The following is a 12,927-nucleotide window of genomic DNA, read 5'->3' on the forward strand; positions in this document are numbered from 1 at the left end:
CATTATTTTAGCCAGGTTTGAATCTTTTGGGGGTGGATAGGGGGAGTCCATGCTTCCGCTTTTGATATCCCCGCTTCTGGTCATTAATTTTTCATCACTGTGTGGTAATGTTTATCCCTGCTTCTGGTCAGACTGAATTAAATACTTGGTAGACTAGTAAGTCCTTTTGGGAAATGCAGACCGTCTGATAGGTTTACAATTGAGGAATTTAACAGACGCTCTTAATCCAGAGTGATTTACAGTAAGCAAGGAAAATACAAGGTAATACATCAAACGCTTAGAAATAGTAATCTAGGATCATAGGTAAATGAAGAATCTATCATCAGTCTAAAAAGTAGAATAACAAAAAAATCAATACTGTACACTGAAACTATACACACACTATAGAGCGTGCCAACGTGTCGTCACCACGGGGGGGCGTGGCATTGGGCGTGGCATTGGGCAATGTTCAACCTGGTTTTTACCCCACTCCGCCGCTACCAAAAGACACTTGTTGACGCCCTCTTCAGGATTTTTGGCACGCTCTATAGGATGCCAGGTCTACAAATGAACCTGGCATCTGTCTACAGTACATAACATGTTATCTAAATGACATTTTAGCCTTTGCATAAGCCTGCAAGGTCGACAAGGCTAGGGCAAGTGCTACTGTTTGATATTAATGTTTGATAATATCACAACCAACAATTTAACTTAAAATGTATACTGTGTGCATCCAGTAGTTAATGGACGCTAGGGTTAACGCCACAAAGGCCAAACACAAGAGGTAATAAATATATCCATGTGTTCCTTCCTACATGCACCTTGAGAAGGAAACAAGCTTCCACTGTGTATTTATGTTATACGTCTCATTCATAGTGAGGCTGGAACAGAGAAGGTGACATACTTGGCTCTGCTAAATGGAAACTATCCTAGCCTTACCAAATCACCTATGTGGCCTGGCCTACAAATAATAATAAGCTGAGCATGCCGTGTCTGTTCTGTCTTTTAGGGTTGGTGTAGGTGATACATTTGGCAGAAATGTTTTCTTTTCTTTATTTCTTTTGCAGTAGTGGTTGGTTAACCCATTAAAACCAGGAAAGCATCTGTGTCATTTTAGATTTTAGCTGTATATATAGTAGCAAAACTCTTAGAAGTGGTTCTCAAAAGCAGTGGTTCTCAAAAATAACAGATCTACAAGCTCACAGTGCGCCACTTCGTGCCATGCTGCGTGCGAGCTTGTACATCTGCTATTTTTGAAAAAATCTTCAAAGTGTTTGAAAATGTGTTAAAATTGTTGCGGGTGACGAGAATTGTTTAAGTTTTTAACACAAATCTTCTCTTCTGGGGTGGTCCCTGGCACAAAAGGGGGTCCGCGGGCCAAATACATAATGAATTTGGGGGTCCATGGCACGAAAACCACTGATTTAGAAGGCATTTGAAGGGCTCAGGTCTTAATGGGTTAATCTCTAAGAGAGCACATAATGATCTGTTTTTACTTATTGTCAACAGGGATTCCCAAACGGTGGTGCGTACAAGCTGCCTCTAGGGGGTGTGTGACGTTAATAGTGTAATGGTGGTGCTGGTGTTATGATTACAAATATTATCAACACATGTACATTTCTCTGAACGTTGACCTTTCACCAAACAAAGGTCAGTTCACTTTTGCTATTCAAACCAGAAGGTCATATTCTATCACTGGTAAACATATGGTAACATTTTACCGCACCAAAAGGGAGAAAACTAAATTCACAATCACCTAATAAAAGAATCAACTTGTGTATGAACCTATGGAAAAAGTATAGAGCACTGAAGTCTGACGTAATTTACGCATCCTACCTGGGTCACGTTTTTTTCCCCCCAATATGAATTCCCATAGATGTGTTTAACTACGTATTTGACTGCCAATGACGAGATTTCTTGTCATATTTTGCTACGGTGCAGACTGCCAATGACTGTGTTTTCACGTGGTTTTACGCTTTGAGGCATGCTATATTCAACGGCCTATAACATGCGAACGGGGCATCAGAAGTAGAGAGAAACCATCCGTGTTCAGCAACGATCGGGGGTTTGACTCATATGGATAGATGGTGATGAAATCGCTAATGTTATCGCTGCCGCATTAATTACAATTTCGCCAGAAACAGACTGTATCAAATATGAGTAACTGACTATCGTAAACAATACGATAGCGCGGCACTGAGTGCCACATTTGTAAAATATGTTGTTCCAGGGACCTCCAGAAGCAAATGAGCTTGAGCGCTATGAGCTTGTATGCCTGCTATTTTTGAATAGCCAAAGAAATCTAAAACGACAGAGATGCGTCCCCAGTTTTAATGGGTTAATCGTAAATTACGCGAGGCAAACAATCGTGATATAGTGATTTGAGGTGGTGTCGCCCAGCCCTAGTGAGGGTGTGAGTCAAACATGATGTACTGTATGAATACTTTCTTCCACCACAGGAGTCCTTCAGCTCCGTTTACCCAGAGCTGTAGAACTAACTGCTTCTGTTTCTTATTCTGCATTCCTCTGTTCTTCCAATCTACAGTCCAACAACTGGAAATGAGTGGCAGCTGAGTGAATCTTTGCTGATGGATAAAATGTCACATTTGACACGAGTGAACAGCGTATTGATTTACTTCCTTTCTGCATGCATGCGTGTGCTTGTGTGTGTGTGTGTGTGTGTGTGTGTGTGTGTGTGTGTGTGTGTGTGTGTGTGTGTGTGTGTGTGTGTGTGTGTGTGTGTAAACATGTGTCTTTGAGGAAAGGCTACAGCTGCAGTTTAATCTGGAACAGATGTGCCGGGTAGAGAGAGAGACGCTAGACTAGAGCTCTCAACACACAACAGTCACACTCAGCACTGCATAGCTCAACACACACATGCACGCATGCATGTACACGTACATGTGCACGCATGCACGCACACTCACTCTCATGTACAGTGCATTCAAACACGTGACCATATACTGTACATGTATGCATGTGCACACAGATACACATGCCTATACACACATACAGTACACACAATTAGATGAACATCAAAATGCTCCATACTAAATAAATGATCCTACCGCTGAACAATTCTTGCAGGTTTTTGACAAATTATTTTGTCGTACAACAAATAGCGAGAATAGCCAATCTACATGCTTGTAGATCAGATATTTTAGAATAAATGGTGAAAATGTCTGGCCTGTAATGACATGCCCAAAATAGGGACGCCAGGTTGAAAGTGGTTAATTTTACCTAAATTCACCAAAACACACTGGCAATTAATAATAGTGTACAATAACGTCTTCTTTTTTCCAGAGTCCTTTCCAAACGCAAGCACCTGCACATTCCATTTCTCACTTCAGTGACATTTATTGACCAGTGGTGATCAATAAATGTCACTGGAGTGAAAGAATGAGTCTCGTGTGTGTCTGCAGCCCATGTGCTGCCTGACTGCCCATTGTGATCGGATGCTAAATGTACATATTGTATGTGCTTGAATAAATATCTACATACAGTTATACGAGTATATAGTGATATACTATACGTGTATTGAATGAATGTCAAAACACTGCAGAGGCATCTGCTACTTAGTGATGTCTCTTCCTTGCACAAGACACTGAGGTTCACTGCATTTATAAAAAAAAAAGTTGTACACAACTCATGTATCATTTTATATTGTTTGGTTATTTGACATCTTCCGTTTCCCCCCTCTACTGTTACAAAATGGGTAATCCATTTTGTAACTGCAATTCGTGGTCTAGACAGGAGTGATGTCGACTCCATAGACAAATGAAAAACAGAAAAAGTATGCAGAGTCGTGGCACTGCCTCTTTAAAGGTCACAGGTCTGATGTCAGCAAAAGCCCCGCCTCACCCTCAAAAAACTAAACAAACTACAAACAAATGTATGTAGCCTTTCTGCATATTACATTGTAAAAGCCACACTACCCCTAATATAAACCAGCCTGTCATTCCATTATGAAGATAAATAAATGCATATTGTACCATGGTGTGGTGGTCAGTGCTGGTGGATGATCAAAGCCCATCAGAGTTTTCTCTGTCAGGCATCTCCTACGCTGTCTCCTTCTCAATGGGCCTCATTCTCAAAGCTCTTCCTAAATGTCTACAATATTTTAGTATAGGTTTGCTACTGGGTAAAGACCGAAAATCTGATTCATGAAAGGCGTGTAAAACCTTTATCCGTGCGCATCTCAGGTGTATCAGATGATGAATTCCACTTCACCGTGATGAGAAGAATTCCGTGGTACAAGTTCTACGGCATCGCTCGTCAAAAAGAACAGATCTACGAGCTTACAACGCAACGCTTCACATCGCAACGCCTTGACAGCTTGTAGACCCAGCGGCGTATTTGGCAAGCCAGTCCCTTGCACGATGAATCAACGGAACGAGAACAAAGTACATTGCTCTCATGTTTAAATGAGAGGAAAAAAGTTTAACATCACAGGACAAAATAATAGGCTAATAAAGCCATTATATAAGCCCTTTTTACAGAACAATTGCTCACATTTGATGAGGTAAAAAGAAAATGAAAAAAGAAAAAAAACATGATGCTAGAATCCAGGACATACTACGACATAATGCCGCAACCCAATTATAGATCTGAGTTTATTGATCACTGAAGAGAAATCAGTCCTTGCTTTGGATTTAACATATCGTTGCTGTCGGGCTGAAACCATGCATCTCCATATTTTCAACTTTTCATATTTTTTCATAAACTAATGCCCCACTTCATCATACAAGAGTGTCACACAAAAGTAGAGAAAATAGAAGATCTACAAGCTCATAACGTCTCGCATTGGCATAGTGAGCTTGTAGATCGGCTATTTTCACTATTAAAAAAGTTTCTAAAATAATAATAGGAGAAAAAAGGAACAGTTTTAAATTGGACATACAAGGTTTCCTATTCCAACCGACAGCGACGATATCCTATTGCAGTGGTTCTCAAACCTTTTCATGTGAAGGACCCCCAAATTGACACTTATTAGCCCGCGGACCCCCATTTGAAAAGATATGCCAGGGACCCCCCATAAGAGAAGAATTTTACAGCTCTAGCAGTGATTCTCAACCATTTTAATTTCAAGGACCCCCAGTTTGACATGCATTAGGCTATGGACCCCCATGTAATGTCATTTCTATCTCTGGGACCCCAATTTATATTGTAAACCCATAAGGGTCCATTTGGTTCCTAACTATCCATCATTTAGCTGGGTACCCCCTGGAACTCCCTCAAGGACCCCTGGGGGTCCCCGGACCCCACTTTGAGAAGTGGGGTACCTACTGTACATGTCCATTATCCTACTGTACATCGAATAATGGACACAGATTTCATCCAGGCTGCTTCATCAGATGGTAAGACTTGTAGTCTATTGTGTAGCGTTCATGTGATCAACCAGTTTCAGAATTGCTTTTAAAGATTAATTATTTGTAATTCATTAGCCAAATGATGTTCACACTTACAGAAACATGCAGCTAAGCTCTAAATGCATCAACTGAAAAATATAAAAAAATCGATATGAATTTGCCTCAGTTATCCTTTTCTTCAAAAATAAGTTAAACAGATATATTTTATCTTTTGTTTTCTGTTTTGACAAATGTGCACATAAGACTTTTTATTTAGGTTTCACACTGTTGCAATTGACTTTGCATGAAGAATAAGGCCTTCTAATAACAGCCACACAAAGAATTCTGCCACGTACGAGTGCCTCTGAGCATACGTGAGTTTGTGTGTAACTTAAAGGAGCAATTCACGTACAAAGAATAATGATGAATCAGACTATGCTTGTGGAAACTGTCGTATACTGTATGCCCTTAAGTATAAAATCTGCGCATACACACACTTTGTGAATGAGGCCCAATATCTGATCTAAAAAAATAATAACACTTAATTACTTAAACACTCTATACTTAGTAAACTGGACCTGTGTTGCCTTTGTACCTGGTCCGCTTTGTTTTTGTTAAATCCACACCAAAGCCCAAACTCACAACGTGCCGCGTAGTGACGTGTTGTGAGCTTGTAGATCTTCTATTTTGACGAAAGTTTTGGGTCATGTCTTTTGTCAAAGGCTAAAGACCACTTGTTTTTCCGACTCACACCAATGTATTGTATCGACATGCTACACAATAGAGGGAACTTTTTGCTTGTCACATTTCCAAATAAGGATAATAAAGAATGATACAAAGCAATAACAACGTGACCGACAGTGAACGATTCTCGAGTCCAACTCACGTATGACTTCCACCTTGTAGGTGGCGTTGATCTCGCCCGCTCTGTTGGACACGTGGCAGGTGTACTTCCCGCTGTGCTCTGGCGTCAGGTTCTTTAGACTCAGCGTCCATTTCTTCTTCTTCTGCCCTTCTCCTTCTCCTCCAGCTCCTCTCTCCAAACCACCACCGCCTCCTCCTCCTCCAGTCGCGCCTCCTTCCTCCCCCTCCAGCGGGCGGCTGTCCTTCAGCCAGACGATGTCGGGCCGCGGGTTGCCGCTCGCCGTGCACTTCAGCCGCACGGAGCTCCCCACGGGGCGCGCGATGACGCGCTTCCTCATCTTGGCCGGCTGGGTGAACCGCGGACGCACTGTAGGCCGGAGAGAGAGAGAGAAAGAGAGAGAGAGAGAGAGAGAGGAGATAAATGACATACTGCAGGTTAGTTATTAGCGGTCATCTAGGGTTGTAGTGAGACCAATGTCCAAGCACTACTGCTAGGGTGTCCTTGAGCAAGGCACTAGCACACAAATGCTCCAGAATGTTGCTGTTCTAGCTTGCTGCATGAATGCATGTATGAATGTAACCTCTAAATGTTTAACCACTCTCCCTGGGCTCCCAATATTAGGCATGACATTATAGGTGTAAATCTTCAAACTCTTTTAATTTAGAGATCTACAAGCTCACAATTCTTGGTGATGTGATGCAATGTCAGCTTGAAGATCGGCTGTTTAAAAACAGCCAATCAGGGAGGTAAAAAATTAAATGCAACAGGGAAAAAAACATAACATCCTGCTTGGCATATTTCACCACGGAGTGAGTTTGCCACAACATTCACTCTGTCTCTCCCATACAAGGATAAAAAGAGAGAAGCGTATTTCACTGAGGAGTGGTGTAACCCCGGGCCGCACAGCAGATGGAGAAAAAGGAAAGCGAGCGAGAGGGAAAAAGAGAGAAGTAGTAAAGAGGAATAAATCAGTTACAGGGAGGTTTTATATTTACAAGCAGTGTTCTGCCTTCCAGTGCGGCAGAAGGAGAACAGATTTGAAAACGTCGGGGAATCATCACGAGATTCTGACACCTTTACTGGACAGTAGGGGCCATCAGAGCCATAATATCTGGAAAGGTTCTGACATGGAAGGAGGTCTGTGTGGGTCTAAACCTCCAGCGTGTCTTCCCGGACTGTAAATTGTGTTGCTATTGAGTAATATCAGCCAAAACTAACAACTACCGGCCTGGCAACAAATTTGACGTTTTTCTATCAGCCCAGCTGTAGCTCTCTTTTAGTTTGTTGTGAATCTTGTCTGTTCTTCCACAACAAAAGCCAGCCAGTTGCTTACAACCCAGTATATCCATGTACACATACACATCCATTAACACAGCCAGGAAACTTATCAGAAGGTCTAAAATCATAATCTACGACCTGCACATTCATTCACCCTCTCCTTCACTATGGTCCATTAATCCCAAGCAATGATTTAACATAACATCATACAATGAATAACATAAACCATGCACTCAACTTCCAGCCCTGGGGAACAAGATTACTGCTAGTTTTCACTGTAGCTGTAAATTTAGGGGACTAAATAAGTGAGACTTGAGACACCCGGTGATTTCAGTCAACTACAACATCGTATTGTAGAACAGTGGTCCTCAAACTTTTACATTTCAAGGACCCCCAGTTTGCAATGTATTAGGGCCATGGACCCCACTAACTCTGAGAGCGTACAAATTGTACCAAATGGACTCAAGGGTCCATCTGGTTCCTAGCTAGCAATCATTTAGCTGGAAACCCCCCCCCCCCCCCCCCCCACACACACACACACACACACACACACACACACACACACACACACACACACACACACACACACACACACACACACACACACACACACACACACACACACACACACACACACACACACACACAGAATTGGGAGTAGAGAACTACTGACTGACACACAGTAGACGGACACATAACCTTATAGATCCGTTAATGCAGCCACATCCCTCCTAAGTAAAAAACGAATAACAGATCAAAGAGTAAAGGAGCCCAGTCCGCAGGGAGGAGTGCTTGGTTTTTATATCCCCAATGTTCCCGCCGCAGCAGATATCCATCAGCCGGGGCAATAAATCACGCTGAAACTATACAGTGTGTCTTAGGATACGGCTATTATTCCAGCTCCGGGTAAACAAACAGGGGGAAGAGTAATGTGACAGGGTTGCACACTTTAGATCCGGAGGTATTTCGAATGTGGCAGCATTGCTCAGCGGAATATAACTCCCACCCGGCCGAACCGAGGGCCGATGGCTGGGCCGGCTGACAAAACAAACATACCCCAAAAGGATTAAAAGTCTTGCCGCCGCCTCGTTCCTGCAAAAAAGGCTGCTGCACTGTAGCTGAACTGTGACCAGACAGAGTTAATAGAGGAGGAGGGGGCGTTGAAGGAGCGAGGTGATCAGGAAGAAAGGGGAGAGAGCAACAGAGAGACAGATGGAGAGAGAGACAGAGAGAGAGAAAGCAAAGAAAATGTAATAAAGACTAGGGATCCAATGATCATAGCTAGACGGATGGACGGACGGACAGACAGAGACATACGTATATTGTATATACTGTAGAGATAGACAGACAGATACTGTATATAGATAGAAACATACTTAGAAACAGAGACATAGATAGAGAGATAACTGGTAAAGATAAAAACATGTGCGTGAGAGGTCAAGGGGCAGTGGAGACCACAGGGAGACTAGAAAAAGAAAGAGTGTACCCAATTGTTGGAGGGGAGAGAGAGAGGAGGGGGAGAGAGAGAGAGAGAGAGAGAGAGAGAGAGAGAGAGAGAGAGAGAGAGAGAGCCAAAGGGGGCAGGGCTGTGAGGGGGCTCAGTGGGGCCACTTTACCCCAACACTTTACAGTGTAAAAATACTTCTGACCTACCTACTGAACACCAGTGGTGGACAAAGTACTCAAGCCAAATACTTGAGTCAAAGTATAGACACTCCTCATGAAATATTACTCTACTAAAAGTGAAAGTTACTCTGACAAATCTGTACTTGAGTTAAAGTACTGGAGTACTTGCTTTCAAAAACGTATATAAAAATACATACTTTAAAAAATAGTTAAGTATTCAAAAGTACAAATTACAATTCACATTGTTTTTAAAATCAATAAATTGCTGTATTAACACATTGAGTGCCAGAGGTTTTTTAAAACAGGGTACAGCCAGTGCCAGCGTTTTTTACCGTTTATTGGCAATCTTTTTAGAGCTGCAGAAGCCACAACGAGGACCCGGATGACAACAAAAGGTTTCTGGGCGATGGCCAAGGGTCCCGTCTAACGACTGGAACAATAACATTTCTACCGCGATCCGCCATTGCAGAGAGATCGCCCGTCGAAAATGGCTTGTTTTGACCACAAAAAAGAATATGGAGACTGGACCTTTTTCTCAAGATCCATCAGTTTATGGCACTCCACGGGTGTATTTGCAAAAATGTAATATTACGTTTTTGTCACTCATTGTGTTAAAATGTCCAGTTTCCCCCTCTAAAAAGGTTTTTGAGAAAGTAAAAAAATAATATTATATATATATATATACATAATAGTGAAAATAGCAAATCTACAAGCGTTGCATCATGTGCAAGAACAGAATTATGTATCTTACAGTAACTGTTTTGCTAACTGTACCATTTATTTACAAATGCCAGCGGGTCAACTTCCCCCCACTTTCACGTGATATAATGTGTGTAATAATGAGACGAAAGAAATAACTCTCACCCAGCTTCCCAGCTAACTCGGGAGTGTGTTCAGACCCTCCATCACTGGGCCCTGCTGCGTCTCTCCCTGAACTGGAGTCATCTGTGGAGCACAGAACAGACAAAAACACTCATTAATGACCCCACAAATAATGAACAGGTCACCTCACAATCTGAAGTGTTAAGGTTTTTTTTTTGTTACGGCATTTTAGATTTTCTTGGAGAAGAGGACCAAAAGGAACAAACAACCTCCTTGAGGTTCCCAGGACCAAGTACTCTATCGTACCTGGGGCGATAGAGCTTTTGCTGCCCCAACCCTGTGGAATGCACTCCCCAATACTCTCAGAGAAGCCCCCACCCTCCAAACCTTCAAAACTGCTCTCAAAACCCACATCTTCATTATGGCTTTCCCCAGCTAACCCCACACCCCCCCTTTCTTCTCATTCCACTTTTTTTTTGGAATTTATTCCATAGTCTTAGCCTTTTCTTAGTGTTTTTTTTCCTAATAAAGTTGTACTTCTTTTGTTGTGCAAGTCTCAATTATTTGATTGATCAAAAAAGTAATCAATAGAATGATCACTAAGAAAACAATAGCTGCAGCCCCACAAGGCAGAATTGAACCCATGACATCACCATTACGGTACATCTCTTTGCACAATACGTGCTCCTGCTAATTAGAGAGGTTACAAATGGTGGACGGGTTTCAGCACTACGCCAACCAGCTCTCTTCTACCTATTGAACATCACACGAACCCTGGCTGATAACCATGGCCATCCAAAACGGTTAGATGACTAGAGCTTCATTCAAGGAACCAACCTCCTCAGGGCGGAACCAATGTCTCTGTAGGCATTATGAGGTCAAAATGCAGGACACACCTTGTTCAGAGGGAATTAACAAGAGAGAGACAGTGAGGTAGAGGGAGAGAGGGAGGGAGGGTGGAAGAGAGAGAGGGAGGGAGGGTGGGAGAGAAAGAAAGAGAGACAGAGATGGGGGTGAGAGAGAATTTGGTTTGAACTCCAGTTTCTCAATCAGAACCTGATGCTGGGTAGAAGGAGAAAGCCTGTTAACCACACAGCATGAGACCACCTGCCAGCCTTGTGCTGCATGCGCGTGTGTGTGTCACAATAAAATCCTATGTGTTAATTTAATTCAGACGTTTGATGTGCACGTGAATGTATATGCATGTGTGTGCATGTACATGAAAAATTGTGAGCGTGTGTGTGTGCTTAATTGTTTGTGTGTCAGAGGACCACCTGCATGCACTATGCGTTTAATTCAGAGCCAAGGGCTTTTATAACATCACTATTTGGACCACGAAATAAAAGAAATATTTGAAATGCAAATGCAAGGTATAAACTGCATCCTGGAGGCTGGTATTAATAGCAAATTGGCCGAGTGCTTGGTGCAAACCCAGTGCATGTGTGATTATGTGCATGCGTGTGCAGGCTAAGGGGCAAGCATTTGTGGAGTGTGCGCGGGGGTGGGGCCGTGTACGGATGTGTTGATGTGCACGTAATCACACGCACACATACGTATGCGTGCGTGGGTGTATCTATTCATGTGTGAGTGAATCAAGCACGCACACACACACACACACACACACCACACACACAAGCATACGTGTATTCCAGGGTTATGTGATTAAGTGGTAACTTGAGGTACTGGTATTCAGGTTACCCCACACACTTTTCCTCTTCCCTTCCCTTCCCAGCCTCACTCCTTTCCTACCTCCTACCACATGCGCGGTATGTTCTGAGAGAGGGCACGGTGTTTGAAGTTGGAGCGGCACGGGGCTTTGATCCCAAAGCAGAACACGGTTTAGCACTCTACACTCACAACCACACAACCCTACCCCCCCCCCCCCCCCCCCATCCCGAGCCCCAACCCCTCGTGCACTGCACCGAGCCAATACGTTTACTGGCAAACCCACCCACCTCACCCCCTTCCCCTATAATTACATCTGGGGACTTCATTCAGTCATTTTCAATGGCCGAGCACAATGCACGTACGTGGATTCGTGTTGGTGGCAATGGGTATCACAGCGCATGCGGACACACTACAGGAACAAAGCGGGCACACGTGCCACGTGAGGGGATGGTGCGAGACATGTTTCAATGCAGGCGCTTAGTGTCTGTAGAGTTTGGTATAACAACTTCCTCTAACCAGAGGTGGGGGTCTGGGGACCCCCAGAGGTCCATGAGGTTCATTTGTTTCCATCTGTACATTATACATAACTGTATCAAATGGGGTCTGTGGCCTAATGCATACAAATTGAAGGTCCTTAAAATAAAAAAGGCTGAATATCACTACCTTAGAAGAGGCACAGTAACCAGTTATGTCAAGGTCTCAAGTTTAAACCATTGGCTATCATATCCAGTAGCATTATGGATCTGTGCTGAACATACCCTTATTCTCTTTCATAATTTTGTCTCTTTCCTCCTGTCTTTTTCTTCCAATTCTCTAGCATTCTCTCTTTTTTTCTGACCTTTGTACAGGTTCCTTTCTCCCTCTCTCCATCTTCAGGAGGGAAGTGGTATGACAGCATGATACAGTTCTCACACTTACTGGCCTTGCGCTCGTGCGTGCGTGCGTGCGTGCGTGCGTGTTAGCATAACCATCCTTTGTATTTACTTTCAGGTCTGCAGCGAGAAAGTGTCAATCGTGCAAGAAGTATGACTATGTGTGTGTGTGTGTGTTCTGGGGCCTGTGTTTTCCTAAAGGGTCATGTCCTTCCAGGTTTTAATATAGAGACATTGGATATGTGGACACAACCTGTGTGTGTATGTGGGGTGGGGGCAGAGAAAGGGGCTACACTGGCAAATGACTCTTCAAATAGCTTCTAATATGGAGTACTTTGGATTCAACTTGCTTTTAGGGAGAAACCAAAGGAAAGAAAAGGAAAGAGAGGGGGGGGGGAGAGAGAGAGAGAGAGAGAGAGAGAGAGAGAGAGAGAGAGAGAGAGAGAGAGAGAGAGAGCGAGAGAGATAT

General features: G+C 43.2%; 1 protein-coding gene across 1 annotated transcript in view; it reads right to left on the reverse strand.

Annotated features, from left to right (window-relative positions):
• LOC311065612 (fibroblast growth factor receptor-like 1) overlaps nucleotides 1–12,927 on the reverse strand; it is a 74,009-nt gene that overhangs the window by 5,255 nt on the left and 55,827 nt on the right. The window contains exons 4-5 of the mRNA XM_084086048.1: nucleotides 9,961–10,041; nucleotides 6,214–6,558 (exon numbers count right to left, since the gene is read on the reverse strand). Coding sequence (XP_083942174.1) covers nucleotides 6,214–6,558; nucleotides 9,961–10,041 — 426 coding nt within the window. The remainder of the gene's footprint in view (nucleotides 1–6,213; nucleotides 6,559–9,960; nucleotides 10,042–12,927) is intronic.

Source organism: Gymnoscopelus microlampas, assembly GCF_963454915.1.
Source record: "Gymnoscopelus microlampas genome assembly, chromosome: 18".
Lineage (NCBI taxonomy): Eukaryota > Metazoa > Chordata > Actinopteri > Myctophiformes > Myctophidae > Gymnoscopelus > Gymnoscopelus microlampas.